The following is a 23,193-nucleotide window of genomic DNA, read 5'->3' as shown; positions in this document are numbered from 1 at the left end:
TTGTCCTGTCCAAGCTATTTTCTACTCTGTGACCAAAGTGAACATTCTAAAGTGCAAATCTGATCGTGTCACATCACACAGAAGTGTATCACACAGGAGATATCCCTAAACTGTGGCATAAGAGCATAAGAGAACTTCTTGACCTGCCCCAAACTTTTACTCTTTTTCACTCTAAATCTCACTACTTCTCTGCTCTTTTACCTGGGCGCTCCAGCCATGATGGGCACCTTGTGGTCCTCTCACCCATCCTTGGCCACGTGCCATTCTCTATCTTGCCACTAGGCCTTTGCACCTGAGCTCCTTCTGCCTAGGATGCTCATCACCTGTTCATGACCCACCCAATTCCTCTGCATCCTTTAGCCCTCAGGTCTTAGGTTGCTTCCTCTTGGAAGCCATCCTCAAAGTCCCAAGGTGGCCTTTAGATCCTTTCTACTCCATGCTGACCTATGCCAGGACATTCCAACCTCACCTTCACCACCCTTATCATCATTGCCTCCTTCTCGTGCATTTCCTTTACCAAGCTGTAAGCTTCTTAGGGTCAGCAATGGTTTCTTCTCATCATTGAGCATATGGTAGGTGGTCAAAAGGAGTGTGCTGAATGAATAAACTTGTATTTTTCCAGATTCTGTCATAAAGTTATTGTGCAGACTATCACTCCACTTTTACTACATTTGTTAATTAGAAAAAACAATAGTGATAATTAAAACACCCAAACAAACTTACTAGAAAGAGTTTTCCTTTTAAAGTAAAAGTTAAATATAGGACTCTTTTCATCTTCCTATCACTGCAGTAATATAAATGAAGCAAATTAATTTTAATGCTCCCAGGTACTGATTCTGTGTCACCATGGTTGACAGGATTCAACTAGACTTTATGAGATGGCATTTGACTTTATGGAAGTGAACACTATGCACGCATTTACAATTTTACAGGGACTTTAAGCTGTCATGCTGAAAAATGTTTATAAAACATTAATCAAAAAATGCCTCTTTAATACAATGCATTGTCTGAAAGATGTTAGAAGGCACATATTGTAAATGGATTCTTTTTCTGACTAAAGTAATTTCCACCAAAAGCATTTCCCCATTGCTCTACAAGTACACTGTGTGGATAGATAAAGAGCACTTTCTCAGCACATTACTACCTGATCCAAACACTTGGGAAATCACTAATGTACAGCATGCCATATTTCCATGTCACACATGACACATTTGTCTAAAATTATCCAACAGAGTTTGACACTGCAGCATATTCCATAAGCAGAGCTTTCAACTGACATCTGCCAAGTAGGAACTTCAAGTAAGAGCTTTCTTCTTCTAACAAGCAAGTAAGGATTTTCTTTTATCCTATACCCAGGATGGAAAGGATAAAACAATATGTATAAGAACAAGTTTTTTTCCTATTTTAAATATGTTTATTTTATGTTCTCTGAATTAAAAAATTCCCTTTGTATCAGTGTTCAAGCTTCAATAATAACTACTTTCTATTAGATGGACAGTTTTTTATTTTTCCTTGAGAAACAGACATTTTTCTTCTTAGATTAAATACAGACTTTTATTTAACTTCCACTGAAGCTGCTCTATTGTTCACAATATAAAAATGATCTACTTTACATTATTGTTCAGAGTTTACTTACTTGTGTAGGTGTACTATGTTCCTACCATTCATTCATTCATTCATTCATTCATTAACAAAATACTTTTTGGGTTTCTGTCTTGTGTGAGTTACTGGTCTAGGTGGTAGGGATATCAGGAGAATAACCCAGACAAGGTGCCTGCTTTCTTGGGTACTGCCTTCTCATAGCATTTGTCTCGACCATGTTGGCTTTACACAATTAGAGGGGTGAGTTCCAGCCCCTCACAGTCCTCTGCAACTCCTACTGTCACTAGCTTACCTGCTTTTCTACAACCCAAAGTTTGGGGATCATCCTTGACAAATTCTATTTGTCTTTCCACCTCTACATTAGGTTACCAAATTCTATAGATGTTTTTCCCTCATTTACCACTCCTTTTTCTCCTCAGTTTTCACTGCCATCTTCCTAATTCAGCTCCTCATAAAATTAAGCCAAGATTACACTTACAGCCTTCTGACATAACTCCTTGTCTTCAGACTCTTCCCTCATCAATCCTACAAATCACAGCCAGATTAATCTTCCCCAAATCCACATTCATTAAAGCCAGTACCCTGCCCAAGAACTCCAATGACTTTCCAGTGCCCATTCATCAAATCCTCTACTTATTTGACTTCAGTAAAAAACAATCACTACTACCACCATTATGTAAGCACTACTGCATGCTAAGGGCTCTGCCTGCATCATCTCCTTTAAGCCTTACAACAGCCCTAGGAAGTAGGTGGCAATTTTTCCATTAAACAATGAGGAAACTGAGGTTTAGAGCAGTTCACTACCTTGCCTAATGGCCTACACTGGTATGCAGGGGAGGCAGAACTGGACCCCAGTGTGTTTGCCTTTAATCTCTAAGCTGTGTTAACTCCATTAAACCAAACTTTCACTTGCCAATTGCTGTCACTGGCTCAGGGCTGGCACTTTTTAATCTTTGTTAAAGCTGAGTCCTGCCTGGATATTGTCATTTTTCTCCATATACCTAAATCCTTTGGGGTCACCAAGGCTCAGTCTTATATTTTCCTCCATGATGAAGGTGGCTTTCCTATTGATTTCTTCATTCTTCTGAAGAATGAAGGCACTCGTTCTAGATGCATCACATAATTTAGCCTTTGATGATGTTGTCATTATTTTCTTGTGTGTAGGTTTTGATTTTTCCTGAACATAGGCAAAATACTATATTTTTATTTTAATTTCCTGCAACGTTTAAGCACAGGGCTGGTGCTCAATACATAAATAATTGGTTATTTATGAATAGCTGCTAAAGTAATGTTTCCTATGTTGAAAAAGACAGATAGGATTTAGAACAAATACTAGTTGCTTCACTAGACTTTAAAGACAATGCATTCACATATCCCTCTGGGAGAGGATTATATTTCACAGGGCAAAAATAGATTTGATATTGGCAGGAAGGAAAGAAACTGGACTGACTAAGGAACACAAAATTCAAAATGAGTACTGAAGTATGGAGTAAGCAAGAAAGTATATTGGAAAACACCCGTTGTGTCTTTTGAAGTCTAATATTACGTTTACTTTCCCACTTAGCACAAGACAGTATACTCCAATCACCTGGATCATTTTTTGTCTTTCAGAGATTAATTCGCCTGAATTTACATGACTTGTTTTCCATTTAAATGCTTTCTCAGGCTTTTCACTGGGTTCTGGAGAGAGCTGCTGGCAAATCTGGAATCCAGTTGCTTCTCTCTTCAGTTGTCATGGTGATTTCTCACTTTTGTTTAGTTTGTTCTTAGTTAGAAACATCCATAAGTTTACCATCCAAATGTCCTAACACTGTTATTTGAATTCTATTTCTTCTTCCTTAGTGAATCTTTCAGAAAAGCTTATGTTTGCCTTTGAAAATTTATTGGTATAGATGGTCCCTTTAAGCACAGTGTAACCCAGGAGGGGAGTTGCTACTGAGGAACACAGCCATTCTTCAGACATCACCAAATGCCAATCTCTTTGCCCCCTACCCACCACATATGCCTGTGCACATGGACACACACACGCACACATGCACACACATACACAGACTTTCTCTTCAGAGACAAAATAGTCACAGAAAGTCAAACCCACAGCCACTGATTTATCTCAAATAACTAAACAAAGGGGCAATTACACATTTTTTAGAGTATGAAATGATGCATTGATAAGGTAAAACAAGGCCTTTGGAATTTGGTTAGAAAAGGCTTTCAGTTAGGACCATCCTAAAGCAAGCTAATTTCTAGTAAGAATAGCTGTGTTCCAAGCAGAGATTTATCATTGATTATATCCAGTAGTGTGCCTGAGGCTGAACAGTGTAGCAGTTAAGAAGCCTGGTGCAGAAGTGGGAGAGCCCTGGGTTTGTATCTCATGTCCACCATTTACCACCTGTGTGACTTTGGTTGGGCAAGTTATTATTTAATCTGTTTTAACATGTATGAAATGCACCACTTTGTCAGTTTTTGGATTTTTTAAAAATAAAGAATAAAATAATATACAATGTCTGGTATATAGCAAGTGTTCATCCATTATGTGCTAGACACTCTTCTAGGTGCAGTGAATACATCAAAATTCCCTGTCCTCATGAGAGCTTACATTCTTACTCATTTAATAGGGAGACAAGACAGACTGCACCATGCCAAAGTTAGGCAAAGAGCAATTCCACCCAATACCAAGATCATCACAGAGGGCAGTGGGAAAATGCAGCACTGTCAAATGAAAAAAGATGTTAGATAAAATGAATTCAGTGAGCAGTTTGGTTATTTTAATTTTCTCTCCCTTTTAGAGGGTGTCAAAAGAAAGGTCACCTCCTTTCAGGTTGGTGGGTATGACTTGCCTGTGAGATCAGTCTGGTGCTGCCCCTACACTAGCCAACAATGTGGTTCTTTGGACCAGGCAGGTTTAGTCTGCACAGCCCCCAGAATTCTGCTCTGTTCATAATCTGGCTATTCTAGGACTTTCCCTAAACCCATTCTGGAACCTTCCAAAGGCTTGCAACTCAACTTTCTGCAGAGTCCCCCAGGAAGGGGGAAAAGATCACAGATATGTGACCTGCTCTCATTGCCCCCAGCTGAGTGACTGGTCCTTTGCTCAAATTCTCCATGGTATTTTAATACGCAGATTGTTCTGCTTTACCCTTGCCAGTGGTTTATGTTTTACTTGCTTCCCTGTTTTTGTGTGTGTTATTCCATTTTTAACTAAAAACTGCCAACTTATTTGGTAGGACCCCAGCACAGCATCGGAACCTCTACTGTTGCTTTGTGAGACACATAAGAGAACATTTTTCCCCTTTTTATACAAAGAATCATATCCAAAATGAGGTGCGGCTAAATGATACATGCAAATTGGAACTCTTTAATGATTTTCTCAGCGTCCTGGGGTTGGGTTCACCGAATCTACTTAGATTTAGGATTTCCAAATTGCTAAATAGAAAGCCAACAGCAGCACCTCTGGGATGTCTGACAAACACCCTTTGCTTGAGTTCTGGCAGAAAAACAGGACAATCTTGCACCATTGTATCTCATATGTATCAATGGAATTTTAGTTTCCAACCTCTGAAGTCTGAAAAGTGTCTTAGGGTTATCTCTGTGGGTGGCATATGAGGGAAAGGAACATGTTGAAATCCACACAGGACGTGTCAACCAAACATGCTGCACAAACTGGACCCAAACCTTCTCTTTGCTACCCACTAGGAAACTGCTTTCCTGTCAAGCCTTCCTATTGCTCTCCTGCCCCGCTTCCTGTCTACAATTAAAAAGACTGGAAGCTCACACTTCTTTTCTGATATAGTCAGGAGCTATTCAGCTATGTTAAATAGATGTTTATGTAAAACTTTCCTAAGAGACTTGGCCTTTCCTCATATTTCAAAACCAGAATTCCAAAATATTCCTCTATCCAAAAAGAGGAATCAGGCCTGGAAAAGGAGGAAAATTAACAAAGATAGGTCATAAACTTGATATCTAAGGCCATTATTAAAAGAAAGGAATGATCTTTCCAGTAATCTAAGACCTTTAGAAAAAAGAGAGCATTATTCATATTCTAGTCTTCCAGGAGTCACACCTTACACAGGACTTCAGAAACCATTATCTGGAGTTCACAGATATTTTGGATTTTCATTTGTTATGGGTGAGGCAGAATACTGACTGTAGCCAATACTTACACAGTACTTATTATGTGCCAGGCACTGTTCTGAGAGTGCACAAGCATCACCTCATCCACTCCTCACATCCATGATGAGTGAAACTACCATTGTTATCCTCACTTTTCAGAGAAGGAAATTGACGCATTAGGTAAATAGAAATTTGCTCAAAGCCACACATAGTTAGCATCAGGACATAGCTGGGGTGTGAATATAGACAGACTGGCTCCAGAGTCGGTGCTCCTCTGCATGCTATGTGCCTGAAATACTGGAAAAGAATTTGTCAGGGTACTTAGGGACCCTAAAAAAGTGGTGCAAGGGGTGCTTTTCAATAAGACAGAATAATGGAGGGTAAAATGTAAGGAAAATAATAGTTACACAAGAAAAGTCTGAAAGCAAGAGAGATACCCCTTTCAATAAAGATGCTTATTACTTGGCAGGCTTTTATTTGCTTTGAATAAACGCTGGTTGATGACCATTTTTAGGTCATTAGGAAAATTAAAAATTGTGTTTTAGTCTTCAATTACCCAGGCTGTAACCCCATCACTTTGCTGAAAGTTTTATGTAAATAAAGATGCAAGAAGAGACCAAAATGAGCAGCTGGTGTTACTTCTGTTTTGAAACAGGTATGTTCTGATTGGAAAAGATGTTTAATGAAAGGCCTGAGCCGACTCACCAGATGCTGACAATGAAAAATTTAACTCTACCAATTGAAGGTTTCTGCCTCAGAAGATCAGGTACACCCTCACCTGTCTGACAGCATTGTAGGAGTAATTAGCAAACAGGGAATTCAAGAAAGAATTAAAGAACTGAGCCATGAAGGCTTTGTTCAAATACTGGCTGTGTCCTCCAGGAGGGGTCACCACGTTTCTGGAGACAAACTTAGCAGGAAGTAGTGAGATTACTTTTTCATTTTCTAGGCCGTGAATGAAGAGTTGTTTAGTCTTCTAAAGAGACAATCTGGCTAATGTTCATACTCACAGGATGTGAAAACATCAAAAATAGAATAAGAATTTCATTATGACAAAAATAATGCAAGGTCAAAAGAATATATTTAACATAGTCACCAACACAGAACTGGCCCCTTCTGACTGGCTCTGGAACTGTTGTCCAATTTTACAGAGTATTTTAGATGTATTTTTATATAAATGAAGAAAAACACTTGAACCTATTGAGTCTGATGCAAAGAGAAGCTGGATGGTGTGACATGTGCTTTCGTTGACTCTGCCACTGCCCACAACCTAGATGTAGTTTTACCTAAAAGGCTGCATTGATAATTTCATCTTTAGACATTGGAACTTTCAGAAGGCTTCCAAATATTAGTTAAAAAGTAAATGTGAGTAGGTTGTGACCCAAATGCACATTAACGATTTTTAATATACATTTTGTTTTGCTTTGTCAACATGACCTTTAATTATCTGCCAGCGGTAATCTTCCTTTTCATGGTACTGTGTTTATGTTGAACCAAAGCCTCAGAAGAGATTTCTTCTGACATAAAAGAACAAGGCAGTTTTGATTTGGGGATTAAAAACCAGACTTGTTTGTTCTTAGATCCGTGTCGCTTAAAAAGGTTGACTCAGGTTTCTGTGGTTTATCTAACCTAGATGATGTCCTGATAATCTACTCTTGGCCTTTATTTATTCTCAATAATTACAAACACTTGGCTGTTAAGACCTCATTTAGAAGACTTCTAGGCAGAAGAAATTTAAAAAACCCTGGAAGTCACTTCTGAAAATAATGATGTTTTTCTATTCTCCTGTTTTCTATTCTGAATATTTAACATATCTAATTATGGCACAACTAATTCTGGTGTTCAGAATTAGTACATGAATGGTCAGTTTGGTAACCAATGGGTAGGTATAACCCATCTCACATTCTTTTTGGAACCTAGGAGAGCATAAATGCATACAGAGTAAACAAGTCTAAATGCAGTGGTTCTCAGCTTCCGCCACACATTACAATCACCTGGGTAGCTTCCAAAACCTAAGCTGCCTGGGCCTATCCTGATAGATTGAGTTAACAGGTGTTGGGGAGGGTCCTGACCTCACTAGTACTGCACAGCTCCCAGGTGATTCTAATGTGAGCCAGGTTAAAGAGCCAGGTCTGGTATTGCGGTGGAGTCAGAGGACTCTGGAGGTAGACAATTCAGCCACGGTGTGCTGGCTCTGCTATGTACGTGAACTGGGGTGAGTAATTTGACCTCTCTGAGGCTGGGTTTTCTAGTTTGGACAATCACAGCTATTGTGCAGGGCTATTGTAAAGATGACATGCATTAATAAGGCAAATTAAGTGCCTAATGCAGTGCCCAGCACATGGGAGGTACCAAATAACTGCCATACTCTTCTTCTAATACTTCCAAGTGTCTTCACATCTACTTTCTGATTTAATGTTCACTTCAACCTTGTGGGATAGGAGAAGAATACAGACTTGCAAGTTTGGGTGTCTACAGGTCTGGCTAATTTAGACTTTCATATCAATTCATTATTACAATAATTTCATATCCTCTCTGTCCTCTGGAGAATCTCAGGTCCTCAGTCTGTGGAGCTGTTTTCTCTATCTACACACTCCCTTAGTGATCTCATCCAATCTGCTGGCCTAAAATAACATCCATAGGCTGCAAACTTCAGCCTGGATCAGGATTCCAGACTCCACTGGATGTCAAAAAGACATATCAAACTTCACATGTGCAAAATCCAAACTCTTGATCTGTTCCCACATGACTTTCAACCGCTAACATCTGCTCCTCTGCAGTCCTCCCTAAGCCAGTAAGTGGATCCTTACACCCCTCAGGCCAAACATCTTGAATTCCTTTCTTTTACCTACATATCCAATCCACCAGCAATTCCTATTAGTTCTGTGTTCAAAATATATCTCAAATCCAAAGCTTCTCAACTCTTCCACCTCTATTACCTTTGACCAAACCACCCTAAACTCTTGTCTGGATAAAAGCCTCTTTCTTGAGTCTTCCTTTCTCACTACTACACCCTCCCACCAAACCCCAGTCTACTTTTAACACAGCAACCGTAGGGATCCTTTCAAAGTAGAAGTGAGATGTTGTCCCTCATCAATTCAAAACCCCCAATGGCTTCCCCTCTCATTCTAAGAGGCAAGTCCCTACAACGGCCAATAAGGACTAACACAACATTACTTGCCCCTCTACCATTACCATTCCCTGGTCTCCTGTCTCTCTCACTCATTCTGCTCCCAAGGTGAGCTTCTTTCTCCTTCTTCCAACATGCCAAATGCACTGTTGCCTCGGGTCTTTGCCTTCACTGTTCCTTCTCGTTGTAATCTCCTTCCCCAAAATATCCACAGGCTTGCTCCCTATTTCCCTCAGGTGTTTTGACCCCATGTGCCCTTTACGGCTGAAACCTTCTCATCTCCACCCTGGCACTCCTTATTCTCCTTTTTGGTTTTCTTTTTCTCCATTGCTTACCACCATCCGACGTGCTGTATATTCAAGTGTCTGCTTATTCTCATTAGAAATTTTGGAAGCTAGATGAGGGCAAGAACTTCTTTGGTGTTTTGTTCACTGCGGTCCCCCTACAGCCTAGAGCAGGGCATGTAGTAGGTACCAAATAAATACTTGCTGAATGAATGAATGAATGAATGGATGGATGAATAGATTATGTTTTAAAAGCATCTTTTCATTGGCACTGTATAGAGCAAACTTGTAGCAAAGGCAGCCCTGGGAAGTGTCACAGCTACAATTTCATTAACATGCTCAGCTTCAGTACAGATGACATTCCAAATCAGCTGGCTTCCTGGGGCCCAGGAATCTTTTGAGTTGCGTCCAAGTTTGTATCTCCTCCTGCCCCCAGGGTAACTTGTCAAAAACCTACTGGGTACCCCATAGCTTGAAAAAGTGGGTAGCTAACTTTAATTTCTGGCTGGAGTTGTTTGGATGGGGCTGTAAATGGGGACATAAGGGGAAACTGTTACCCTTGTTTGCAGCTGTAGGCTCATGTATTCTTTACTATAAAGAAGCATGGAGCGGGCTGTCATTAAAGACACTCAACCTGGTTTATAGTGTCTGGTTCAATTAAGAGAACTTCTGGGAAGAGACATGACCAAATAAATAATTGGAGAGATGCAACTCTGAAAGGACAATTGTTTTTTATCGATCTCTGTTTGCAAGTTGAAATTGAGAGATATAAACTTCAAGTGGATGGGCTCTCCTGGGTGAGAGTCTTCACTTCAAATGCAGTAAATGAGTGTTGTTTTGTGATGCACATTTTAGTACTGCTAGAGGCAAACTTTCTAAATATTAATAATAATAAACAAATTCCTCTGCAACTGACAGAGAGTGCACAGATGAAGAGGGATTTCCAGGAAACAGGGCGTTCTGGTCTTCTGGATGTGGCAAAGTCTTCATCAGAAGGGACAAGCTCCAGAACAACAGCAAGTGTGCCCCTCATTTCTTTGGAATTCCCCTTTCAGGAGCACTGAGGGCATGTGAGTTGATTTTTAATGTGTAAAATTAATCCCTTTAGAGCTACTTCTATTATAAGGTAATTTTTAGTTTGAAATGAATATGAAACTATGGAATTAAAAGCTTCTAACACTAAGAGCTGTCATTAGGAAACACAGTGACAAGGATTCAATATACTGTGAGGTGCCACTGTACAATATGTGGGATTTTTCATGTCTTCTTGCCATTGAGCTGTAGGTGACAACTGCAGGTAGAGCTTAGCTACAATGAAGCCGACACATGCAAGCACTCGGCCCCTCTTGTTCCTGCTGCATCACTCAGGTTGAGCGAGCAGCAGACAGCTAACACGCCACTCATAAGTACTTCTAGAGGGCTGGGTGGTGTGATGGAAAGGACGTGGGCTTTGAAATTAGAGACCTGAGTTTAAATCCTGACTGTGCCACCCACCAGCTATGTAAGCAGATGATCTTACCCTAATCCCCCTCAGTTTCCACATCTGACTCAAATGAAGTTAAAATAACTATCTTGAAGGGTAGTTAGAGGTTTCAAGTGAGACAGGGTATGGGAAGTACCTAGCATAGAGCCTGGCATAGAGTGAACATCCCCAAAATGATAGCCATTAGGATTATTGTTGTTGTCTTTGTTATTATTATTATTATAAGAAGTAGCATTATGAAATAGTATTGTGTGGCTCAAATTCAGCAGTCTACCAGGACTGGCCAGGGAGGGGCTTGTCACTGAAATCATTCAGGATGAGGTGTGCAGCACTTCTAAAACACTGTAGATGGTGACGCTGTGGACTGCCCCAGGAACTGAAACTCCCTCCCGCTGATGCTGCCCAAGCTCCCACAGGCCTCATCTGTTTACAAGCCCTGAATTCTTAACAAGTGCTCATGATCATATTTGGTCTGCTGCCCCTCTCGGAGCACTGACTTCTGGGAAGCAGTGATTCCCATCTTCTGTTCTTTCCTTTCTTAAAAAAAAATCTCTCTACAGTAATTGTGTTGTGAGAGTTTTGAAAAAATCACATAGGTCCCCTTTCATAAAGGGATTTATATAAGGATAACTTTCAAATGGCATTCTGAATTTATTTTAAATATGCTTCAGTTTTGCCCTCAGCTTGCCAGGAAGACAAGATCTTAAAGAAAGCAAGCCCCCGCTGTAGTGAGTGCTAGGTATTTTGGGCACTAAACGGGTGGTTCTCTTTTGTCAGCTTATACTTTTTTTTTTTTTTTTTTTTTTGAGACAGAGTCTCACTCTGTCACCCAGGCTGGAGTGCAGTGGCATGATCTTGGCTCACTGCAACCTCCGCCTCTCGGGTTCAAGCGATTCTCTTGCCTCAGCCTCCCAAGTAGCTGGGATTACTGGTGCCTACCACCATGCCTGGATAATTTTTGTATTTTTAGTAGAGACGGGGTTTCACCATGTTGGTCAGGATGCTCTCGATCTCTTAACCTCACGTGATCTGCCCCCCTCGGCCTCCCAAAGTTCTGGGATTACAGGCATGAGCCACCATGCCTGGCCCAGATTATACCTTATATTAATAAAATACTGGCATACTTTTACATCCAAATACTGTCGTTTAACCAGATTAATACAAATGAAACTCAACAGGACATTTGAAGTTAGGCAAAATATGGTAACCCCAGCTACAGATTAGAAAAACTGGAGCCAGGTTTTTATCCTTCCTGGACAGGACCACAATACCATATATTGAAACCATGGAATGAGGAAGAGGGTGACTGCTAGAAATTAGGGTCCAGGCCTACTGCATTTTTTAAAAATCATTGCTTATTATTATAGAATACTTAGTAGTATATCATAAGCAGTTATGTCATAAGGATATTCTTTTGGCTGATGATGGAATATAAAGTATTTAAAAGTGTGGTATACTGTGGCCAAACTAAAGTAAGAAAAACAATAACCAACCACCCAGAGTTGACTGAAACTGGTTCCCACCATCATCAAAATGTACCTACACAAAACCTGACTGAATATTCTGCTAGATCAAAGCTTCCCTAAGAATCTACGTGCCTGAGCTAGCACATCTGAAACCTAAGAGGTGACTCTAGATGTCAATAACGAGTGGTTCTCAAACTTTAATGTGCATGATACCCTCTTTTGAAACGTGTTACATGTGTCGGACATCAGGGTTTTATCCTTAAAATTCAGAATCAGTAGGCTTCAGCAAATCTGTTTTTTTAAAAAATTTTTATTGATTTTAAGAAACAATGTGCTATAATTTTGAGGATCACCCTTTGAGAAATGCTGGTCTATGGTGTCCATCCCAAGGGCTCAAGATTATAAAGCTACATACTTAAGCCCTTCAAAATCAGAATTATTGAATAGTAGAGCTAGAAGAGCCCCAAAGATCATCTAGTCTGAACTTTTCATAGCCAGTGGACCATAGGGTTGAGATGTTTCACAGCACAGGGCTCTTTCTGGAGAACTCTCACTACAGCTTAGCATGGTGGCTAATCGCTAGGCCTGGGCTTGATTTCTGGCTCTGCCACTTGGGATCATGTGACTTGGACAAGTTATGGATCACTTGGGAACTTCCCTTATCTAGTGTGATTGTGGAAGTCATGTGAGCTGGTGCCCACAAAGTACTTATGGGAAGTGACCTACAGCAAGCTGGTCATATGTAAGTTCTGGATTCTTTCTAGCAGATAAGGTATAAGCAGGAGATAAGGTATTCCAGCAGATAAGGCCAAAGGAAGTTTAAGGTAGGTGAAGCTTCGCTGTACTACTATAATTTTGCCAGCAGGTTTTAATGAAAGTAGTTGTTGCCCCCATAGAAGTTTTTCTTTTTTTTTTTTTTTTTTAAACTCCACATATACTAGTAGTTGAACACAAAAATATTTTATGCAACCTACCCTATAAAATGGCAGTCTCAGCTTGGACTTTTTAGGTGCTCTCAGAGCACCTTGCATGAGAGGGTCCCTCAAAGCTACATAATGTCATTCCAGAGCAGAATTTGGTGATCTTCCAGTCAGGTTCAGGAAACCACAGATCCTCCCAACAGTAGCTGGACACAAAATGAGGTAGGGATCACTCTAGCACATCCCTGCTGGTTTAATATGCAGACTATGGGATTTGCCAGATTCTTATAGCAAGTGGGAAGTCTCTCTCAAACTTTTAGGCAGTCCACATATCAATGAGAACCCATTTATTACGTTGATCATGCAAAGTAAAAAGTCAGTAATTTCACCAATCAAAACCTGTTTCTGAATTCATTATGCTAATCAGTAATGTCTCCAGTTGATAGAAAGATAACAAAAGTATTTGTTGTAGCTGCCTCTGGAGTGAGTATTTCCTTTTTGATAAAGTTGTGGCTGAACACTACAGTGAGAATTTTCTATGACAGCAATGGGCTGTTCCTGGCATTGAAGTCTAAACTAACAAGTACATACATAATTACCACACTGACCACAGAGAAGTATTTTAAAGTAAACTACTTTATGTAACTAGCACTTAGCACAATGTTTACCTATTAAGTACCTAATTAATGTTTGCTGCTATTATTACTATTGAAAATGTGTTGAATAAATCAAAAACGGTATACAAACTCTGTTATATAAGCTGAATAAAATAATAATCTAAATAAAAGTAATCTTACATTATGCAAATCCAGAATCACTTTAAGTCTTAATTTAGCTCTGCTTCCTACATGGTATCAGAAATTTGGGTTAAAGTTCAGTGAAGGCCTGGTACAGTGGCTCATACCTGTAATCCCAGTGCTTTGAGAGGTTGAGGTGGGAGGATCGCTTGAGGCCAGGAGTTTAAGACCAGCCTGGGCAATATAACAAGGCCCCAGTCTCTACAAAAAAATTTAAAAGTATCAGCCAGGCATGGTGGCTCAGGCCTGTAGTCCCAGCTACTCAGGGGACTGAGGTAGGAGGATGGCCGGAGTCCAGGAGTTGGAGGCTGCAGTGAGCTATGATCATGCCACTGCACTCCAGTCTGAGTTAGAGTGAGACCCCTATCTTAAAAAACAAAAAATGTCCACTGAAAAAGGGACAGCAATAGCCAAAGCCTACATGGTGACTATTTGAGGAAGAAGATAAAACCTTCTCCCTAAGCAAGCTATAATGCAATCTTTTTTAGACCTTAGATTACAACCCATTAGTGAGCTGCAAAATCAATTCTGGATCACATTGTAAAATATATTTCTAAATGCAGATTGTGGTTAAAAACATTTGATGTGGAGGAGGAAGACAGCATGAGAGTATCAGGGCAAACATCTGGCATATCATTAAGATGAATGATACTTGAGGGTCAAGCTGGAGATCTTTCAGAGAAGCTTTAATATCTTTAATTTCATACCTGCTGTCTAGAACCCTGGGGGCTTTCTAAATTTTTATTACAAAGTCTAGATATGCTAGCAATGATTTTCAGACACCATATTCAGAATAAAAAATCCAAACCAAAAATAGTTCAAAAATCTCTAAAGAATATTATTGTATTACTTGGTTTGAGAACTCCCATTTCTCTCTTTATGTGGATCAGAAAATAATAGCACAAAATGGCAGACACTCCCTCAGTTTTCTTTAGCCTGGTGGTAAAAAATCTACTAGGTCCATAATTTTAGCAGCATCTTTAAGAATCTGTCAAATGGCAAAGACTCCCAAACTGCCTTTCCTCACAGAACTGTAACTCTGAAGGAAATTGCATGACAGAAATATATTTATGGCTACACTCCAAAGATTGTCTTCTGTTTTCTGTCATTCCTCTGGATTTCTATTTCAACTTTAATGGGTTATTGTGAAATAGTAATGTGGCTCTTAGTTTGCAAGAATGGAGTGCAGACAGTGTTGCCTCATGAAAGGTAAGGCTGGCTCACTAGATCTACTTTAAATAGAATATAACTTTTTATTAATAATAAAGAAAATGTAAGAAATGAGTATCAGTTTATGACTGGGCCACATGGAGATATATGTTTATGGGAGCAATTACAGATGTTAAGTATTTTAGAACTGTCTTATAACCAGCAGTGTAATCAGAAATAATTTTCTTTTTAAACAATTCATACAACAATTCAAACCCATGCCAAGATGGAACATTTATAATACTTGGATCCAGTAGAGCAATTTTTGGTCTTCAAAGTATTTCCATATCCTATAATCCAATGCAGTTCTAGAAGTTAGGAGGCCTGGAATACAGTTTCTGGGATATTATCTGGGAGAAGTTTAAAGATTTTTTTTCTATACTTTCATTTATTTGTATGTACAATAAGGCAACAATTACCGACTTGCTAATATTCAAGATTGTTTAGGTAACATTATCTACAGGGTTAAGAGCTTTAAACCTTTTAGCCCAAATGTAGAGTAGTTTCATTAAGATAAGATTTTTTATGTACTAAGTAGAATAGGTTTTGTGTGAAAATAATACTAGAAATGCAAACTTTTGTATTTCAGATCAATTTCCTCTTGACAAAATGACTCAAATATTATTAAATGAGATTTTTAGCCCAAGCTGTAGGTAATTCTTTAACATTCCTAAAGAACTTCCCATCAAATGGAAAACAAGATCCTTTTAAGATTGTGTTTCTCCTAAGACAGTATGGAGGGTCTGAAGATATTTTTTAACCTCTTTAGGAAGAAGCTATAGACATATTTCCTTTCCTGTAATACGTTAACATTATTTATATAAGTATTCCTTTCAAGAACTTATTGCTGTTGCACACATAATAGGGAAACTTGTTATTCTATAGAGCAGAAATATCAGTCTCAGACTCACAGAAACTTAATACTGGAAGGAATCTCAAGTATCATTTTGTCCATCTTCTCATTGTATGAATGAGGAAATGAGGCCTATGGCAATTAAGTGATTTGTACCAGCTTTTGGTGAAAGAACTAGAACAGGAATCCAGAGTAGAATCAGGGATGTGCTCGTTATCCTATGTCTACCAGAAAGCTATATTCTTTTAGCCTAATGCATAGTTTCTTGTCATAGTTCAGCTGTGTAACTGAAATTAGACCCATAATTAAGTACATATAAACAATGTAAGAAATAGTTGCCTTGATTTGCCTTTGTACATAAATGTCTGCAAATGGCAAGACATACAGTGGACTTTTAATAAGCATTGATGATGATATTCTATTTAATATTTAATTAGCATTCATTCAATTTGGAAGTACTTTTGGAAATAAGAAATTTGGAGTCTTGCCATTGACTGCCAGTAGTCAGCTGACATACTCTGAGGTTATGTACTTTCAGTTTGTTATTTAAAAACATTAAAAACTAACACAAACATGTTTAACTTAAGGACCTCAAATGTCCTGAAACATTTGCTTGCTAAATGTAGTGAGAAAGTTTTCTGCATATATTGGAACTCTAAAAAAGCAAAGTGATTTGAATACTCAAGAGAAAAAGATAAATAAGATGAAAGTAAAATGCCAATTCCACAGGATATCTTGGATCTAATTTCTTTCTTGATGGGATCTATTGACTGACTGTGCACTGAGCCATTATTAACTAGGATACAAGCTGTTCTTCAATCTCTGCTATGTAAAATATCTTTTCATTATTACATAAAAATTGTCATCAAACTAAAGAATAATTTGGGAGAGTTCATGGCTTTTATGGCAACCCACAGCAAGTGATGCTGTCTTGACAAAATATAAAATTACCTCCAACCCTGAGCTGAAACTATAGGAGAGCAGCAAACAAGCCCTGTAGTATTGTTTTAGATGAAGCACAGTGATAGCTCTGCACTTCCTTCAGGCCTCCTCTTTCTTCCTGAACGAACTCCAGGGAATGGCATCATGTCAGGCTTTCCAGATGGATTATGTGAAGCCATAGCTCAATGTCATTTTCAATAGGAAGCCTCATAATTAAAGGTCAAATAGTCACTTCATCTGCAATCAATCAATAGAAAAAGTACTAATACGAAGAACTAATCAATCAATGGCAAATGCACTAATAAAAGCAATGAATCAAATTCAGCATGTGTGTAGATGCAAGTACAAGGAAGAGATCGAGATAGGGCAAAAGCAAGAACAATAAAATAAATCGAAGCTGTATATAAGAGAATATTCAGAAAGCTTCTCAAGCAAGAGTTTTCATCTTTGGTTTATTAGTTACATGGTTGCCTTTTGGCCTGCAATGATTTATTCTTAAATACAAATACTAGATATAATAATGAATGGTATTTTATATTTCACTTAATGTATTCCATGTGAGATGTTAAAGATGTATATACACATATATACACACACATATATATAAAATCAGAAGAAATACTATGATAGTGACTGCAAAGGGAAAGATGCATTTTTAAAGTGCTAAATAGGTATATTATAATCTGTTATATTTCATCTTTGGTCAGCAGTGAGAGAAAATATAACTCTAAGTGATATTACCTAAAATTTTCCCTTGCTTTCTGGACTATGAAGTCCTCATACTCCTTGTGATGTTCTTGCACTTCCATGCAGGGATGTTGATATTGTGGAGGTTGTGCATGTATGGGATCAAGTGGTATGTGGAAAATTTCTATACCTTCCACTCAATCTTGCTGTGAACCTTAAACTGCTTTTCAAAAAATAAAGTTTATTAAAAATAAAAATAAACAAAAAATAATTTCCATTAGGACTATTATCAGCCTATATCTCAGGTCACTGTCATGGCCTATCCTCTGTACCAGAGATGTCAGGTCACCAGTAGAGGGTCACATGCATTGGATGTTGTGAAAATGGATACAGTACATTTATAGTGCTTACCAAGAACATTCTAACATTAGCATCTAAACATCCCTTGCTGTATGGGGAAATAGGGGTGATCTGTCTGAGATCTGAAGCAGCAAAGAGGGCATTTTCACAAATACTATGTAAGGGACTGCAAGACAGAAGCCAAATATTATCAAGTGATGACAAAATATTGGAGTTGGAAGTAAAATTACCTAATTTTAGAACCAAGGAAACTGAGGCCCAGGAAAGTATCAGTGGAAGAGCCAGGATGAGTATTTATGTCTTATAATTCCAAGACAGCCTATGTCTATCATGTTATGAAAGTAGCTAAGGATTACATAGATACTACACTAGTACAGCATCTTATTGGAGGATCTATTTCATGGGAGAACACTACAAAAGCAAACAGAAATCCAATTTAACCCAAGCCTTTTTAGCAAAACAACTACTTCATAGCACCTATCTGTTTGCTTGAAAATTAGCTTTTGGAGAGTATAAAGGACAGAAAAATATGACTTTAGGATTAAGAAAAATAAAAAGACAAAAAACCCTTATAGAAAAGCACACTGATCACACCGCTGTATGCTTCTTGGGTATGCGTTTTGCTCTTTGTTCAGCACAACCAGCTCTAGCACAGAACAGAGAAACAGAGAAAACCCTTTTTGGTTTTCCTGACAAAAACAAGTCCTTAAAAGTATCCAGAACTTAAAGTGGAAAACAAAACAAACAAACAAAAAAAAAAACAAAAAACAGTGGGTCAGGTTTGCAAGCCCATTGCAGAAATGTGGGAATGGTTTCAGCCTATGCTTTAAGGATACAGGCTCATTCGATCCCTGCACTCTGTATATCTGAGGAGTCTGGCAGCACCTGCATCTGGACTCACTAACTTTATAAAAGTCCCTCAGGTTTTAGAAGACCTGAGACAACAGACAGTACCTAACAATAACACACATGGGAAAGAAGTGTAAGATGATTTCTTTGAAGTCAACAACTAAAACACACTTGTTTCACGAAAATCTACAAGACAGGGGTCAGGAGACTAGAACCTTGGGAGTGGTAATGTAGTTGTAACTAGCATAGTTATTAATAATCAATAAGAATAGCTACACCTTATAGAGTACTCACCAAGTGCCAGGCAGCACAGCAAGCTATTAGATGGGCTCTCTCATGTAGTCCACAGCAATCTATTTACAGTATGATTATTGCACACATCTTGTCATTTATTGACTACCTGTTATCTACCAAGTGCTGTGCCAGGTACTTAGCAAATTTAAACTTGAATCTTTACAACAGCCTTACAAAATGAATGTTATTCTGCCCCTTCTACAGATGAAAAGGCTAAGCTTCAGGGAAGTTACCTGCTTTGTCCAGGGTCACAAAATTAGGATTGGAATACAGCTTTTAAGACTGTTTCAACTTCAATCTAATGATGATTATAGCTACACAAATACAAAAATACATATACAATTTATTCAAATAAGCTGAAGCTCTCAATAACAACTGCTCCTAAAGGTTTGTCCAATTTCGAAATCATTTTCCAAGCTTGCTAAGACTGACAGCAGACTATCAGACAAATATGTTTGGGATTAATAAAAACATTATGAAATGTCTTCATTTTCTAGTTCAAAGACTGAATTTCCTTAACATAAGTAGACTAAGAACAACGTAATGATTCTTCATTCTCTTAAGTGACTTGTGCCAAAATGTAGAGAAATCTGTAATATGAGTTTTTGCCATAACATGCCCACCACCCCAAGGAGTTTGTGACTGATGTGTATTTCAATAAAGCTTCTGATTACTTAATGACTTGTAATGACTAAAAACATAGATTCCAGATGTCTAACAGGTTATTGGGATAATGCCACTAATTGGATAAAGCTAAGCAGAAAATAGCACTTTTCTTCTTAATCCATTTTTGTCCATTATATAAATACTTATTTCACTTTTAGTGCTAATCTGATTGAGTTAATGATAACTATATTGTTTCTTTACAGAAATAACGTTCAGAAATGAGCATCACACTAATGTCAATATCAAATTAGAGTAATAACATTATTCCCACCTTGCTCTGAGCTGCTGGAAAATAAGTTAATCTTTTCTGGGGACAATTCTAGGGCCTGCCAAAGCAAAGTTTTTGCCAATTCCCTATTTAGAAGTAGTTTCCACAGCATCTCCACCCTTGCTCTAATGTTAACATTCAACTTTGATAATCTTTTATGAGAATTGAAAACATGATTATAAATTAAGCTAAGTTTTACAGTATTAATTTTGGCCCACAGAGATTTGTTCAAATAACAGAATTTCAAATCTATGACCCACCCTCACTTTGCTACTGTTCCTTATCTAACAGTGTGGACAATATCCCATTCCGTTTAATTTGAAGAGTTCTTTGAATTTCAAAATCATAAGATGTAACTATATGAGGGTAATATTGTGAATCACTTACCCAATGTGAGGGATTTGTGTGTAGAACAGAAAATGATAGCCACTGTGTCTGCTGGTGTGAAACCCGAATTATTCCTAGGGGCAAAAAAAGATTTTGACAAATACTTTTATGAAAAGCCAATTTAACACATCTAAAATCAAATGTAGTACCTACCTTTATGTTAACATCCCTTTGATCAATCCTGGTGACAGTGGTAATTCTACACCCCAGTGTACAGAAGTGTCTGAATTTCTTTTTAGAGAACCACTTCTGAGTCATTTATCCATGAAAAGGAGAACAGTTGTAAAAATGTGTGGTGGAGGTCGCCTAAGATCACGTATGTAATCAGCCCCTGGAGCAGGACTGATTATAAAAATAATGCAACAAGGAACTCTAAGTTTCTAGGTTACTACTTGATGTTTACCCAGTGGCTTGAAAGGATTAATGTATCTCTAAAAATGCTTCTTTCAAGGAGCAACACATCCTTTTGGCAGCAAACATACACTTAAGAAATACATGGTATGAACAAACATTTAACATCATATATTTTAGTAAACACAAATTATCATTTTTTGAGCAGTATCATGTATCAGGTACTTCTCTAATGTCTTTACATGTAAAAGCAACAACCCCAAAAGGCAAGTGATACAATGTTCCTATTTACAGATGAGAAAACTGAGGCACACAGAAGTGTATAACATACTCAGGGCCCATGGTAGTAAGTGACACAGCTAGGATTCAAACAGAGTCCAGTTCCTAGGCCTGTTCTTAATGACTATATTCTACTATTGTTATATACTATGTTAAACATTTAAAAAAACCTCACTGAGTCAAAACTAATTAAACATTGTGGGGAGTGAGTCCTGGGAATTGGATGTCATAATCAGATTTCCTGTTTTAGATAATAAGGGTTTAGAAAGCCAAAAAAGTTAAAAATGTCATTGTTATGATTATGCCCTTATGTTTTAGAAACTATTCTTTGCTGTGGAGTCAGGATATCAGGATTTGACTATATAGAGTCTATTCATTCCCTGCTCTGAACTTTGACAGAAGAGTTAGCAAATGGAAAAATGCTCTAGAAACTGACTCCATGTATATATAGTTGCAGATATAACAATGTACCTGATGTTTAAGGCTCCCTAATGAAAGAGACCCAATCATTTCCCTTAGTAATCTCATTCCATGGGAGAAAACTCTTCCCTAAATAGATCCCACATCCTGTTTTTCTTGTTGTATATTCACAGGAGGAGAGAAGAGTTCCATGCCCCTCCTCCCCCAACCCCCATGCTTCCTCATCCCCTGTGCCTGTGTCTAGAGAATATTTAAAATGGCCTTCGGTCTCTCTTCTGAAAAGGCATGCATGTTTCTGCTTCCTAACCAGTCTTACTTCTAAGCTCTTTCTTGATAACTTTCAAACTTAATTTTTGGTGTTTCACTTCAGTTGAGGATTCCCCATGGATGCATATCATATACTCTTACTGAGTATAATAACACTGGCTTATTGTTTCTACATTTTATTCTCATATTGATATTGTAATACCATTCTTGTTTTTTAAACATTGTACTACATGGCTTTCATATTTCTTCATCCCTTTATTCCTCACAGTAGGCCTAATGGGGAAGGAGTTCCACAAGGTTCCGAAAATGCATGGGCTGAGAGATGAAAGCACGACAGATATATATGAGAAAGAGGAGAGGAGAGAGAAAAACAGAGTGCTTTGCGGCTGAAAGAGAAGGATCACCTCTAGCTTGGCAGGGAAAGTAGGAGATGATGATAGAGCACAAATAACCTTCTAGGAAAAAAATAACAATTAAGCTGAGGCTTAAAGAATAGATTTAGACATGTGCAGATGTGTGTTTTAGATAGGGGACAGTGAGACTGCAGTACGGGAGTATAGGGGGCAGTTGGCAAAGAACAGATTCTTCAGGCTGACTTGTGTGCAGCGACACTGGCTTATGATTAGGAGTATTGAGTTGATATGATGGGATAAGTGAAACTGCTGAAGGACTTGGGACGGTAGAATGACATGAGTAGATCAATTCTTAAGGAACAGTGATCACACAGCATGGTATAAGACTGAAGATGGTGAGGCTGGGCAGGAAGCAGAGAGCTCTAAGGGCCTAAAGAATCAGAGTGAGGACAGGAGATGGTGGAAAGAGACATGGAGACAGGATGAAAAGGATTTCTGTTATTAACTTCTGTGCAATAGTACCTCCCAACAGATCAAGAGTGCAGGCTTTTGGAGCAAACACGCTGGATTTTAATTCCGGGCCATCCTTTTGCTCATATGTAGAATGAGTATAAGACTCTTAGGATCAATTGTGGAGATAAATGCCAATGCTTGTTAAGAATGTGGCACAATGTATATGTCGAACACAAGCTAGGGGATATTGATATTATTGCTTTGAGAGAGAAGGAATAATCAAAGAGAAATTAGAAACTTTGAGCATATGGAACTGAGAGGAGCATTAAGGAAACAGAGAATTAAAGAGGAGGCTCAGTCAGCTTTGGAAAGGAGGCCAAGGAGTTGATGCTGATGTATACTGGATTTGTAGTGGTGAGAAGGACTGAGTTTGTATTGGTAAGAAGGACTGTGTTTGTAGTGGTGAGAAGGACTGAGTCTGGAGTGGTGAGAAGAACTGAGTCTGGAATACTGAGAAGGACTATATTTGGAGTGGTGAGAAGGACTGTATTTGGAGTGGTGAGAAGGACTGTGTTTGGAGTGGTGAGAAGAACTGTTTGGAGTAGCGAAAAGGACTGTGTTTGGAGTGGTGAGAAGGACTGAGTCTGGAGTGGTGAGAAGGACTGAGTCTGGAGTAGTGAGAAGGACTGTGTTTGGAGTGGTGAGAAGGACTGAGTTTGGAGTGGTGAGAAGGACTGAGGTTGGAGTGGTGAGAAGGACTGAG

General features: G+C 38.5%; 1 protein-coding gene across 4 annotated transcripts in view; it reads right to left on the bottom strand.

Annotated features, from left to right (window-relative positions):
- SLC10A7 (solute carrier family 10 member 7) overlaps positions 1-23,193 on the bottom strand; it is a 277,847-nt gene that overhangs the window by 8,870 nt on the left and 245,784 nt on the right. For all 4 annotated transcript variants that reach the window (XM_023227260.1, XM_023227265.1, XM_023227264.1 and 1 more), the window contains one exon: positions 20,308-20,381. In XM_023227260.1, the coding sequence (XP_023083028.1) occupies positions 20,308-20,381 (74 nt within the window). The remainder of the gene's footprint in view (positions 1-20,307; positions 20,382-23,193) is intronic.

The sequence above is a fragment of the Piliocolobus tephrosceles genome, chromosome 3, assembly GCF_002776525.5.
Source record: "Piliocolobus tephrosceles isolate RC106 chromosome 3, ASM277652v3, whole genome shotgun sequence".
NCBI lineage: Eukaryota > Metazoa > Chordata > Mammalia > Primates > Cercopithecidae > Piliocolobus > Piliocolobus tephrosceles.
Note: the sequence above shows the minus strand (reverse complement) of the source record. Positions and strands in the feature narration are given on the sequence as shown.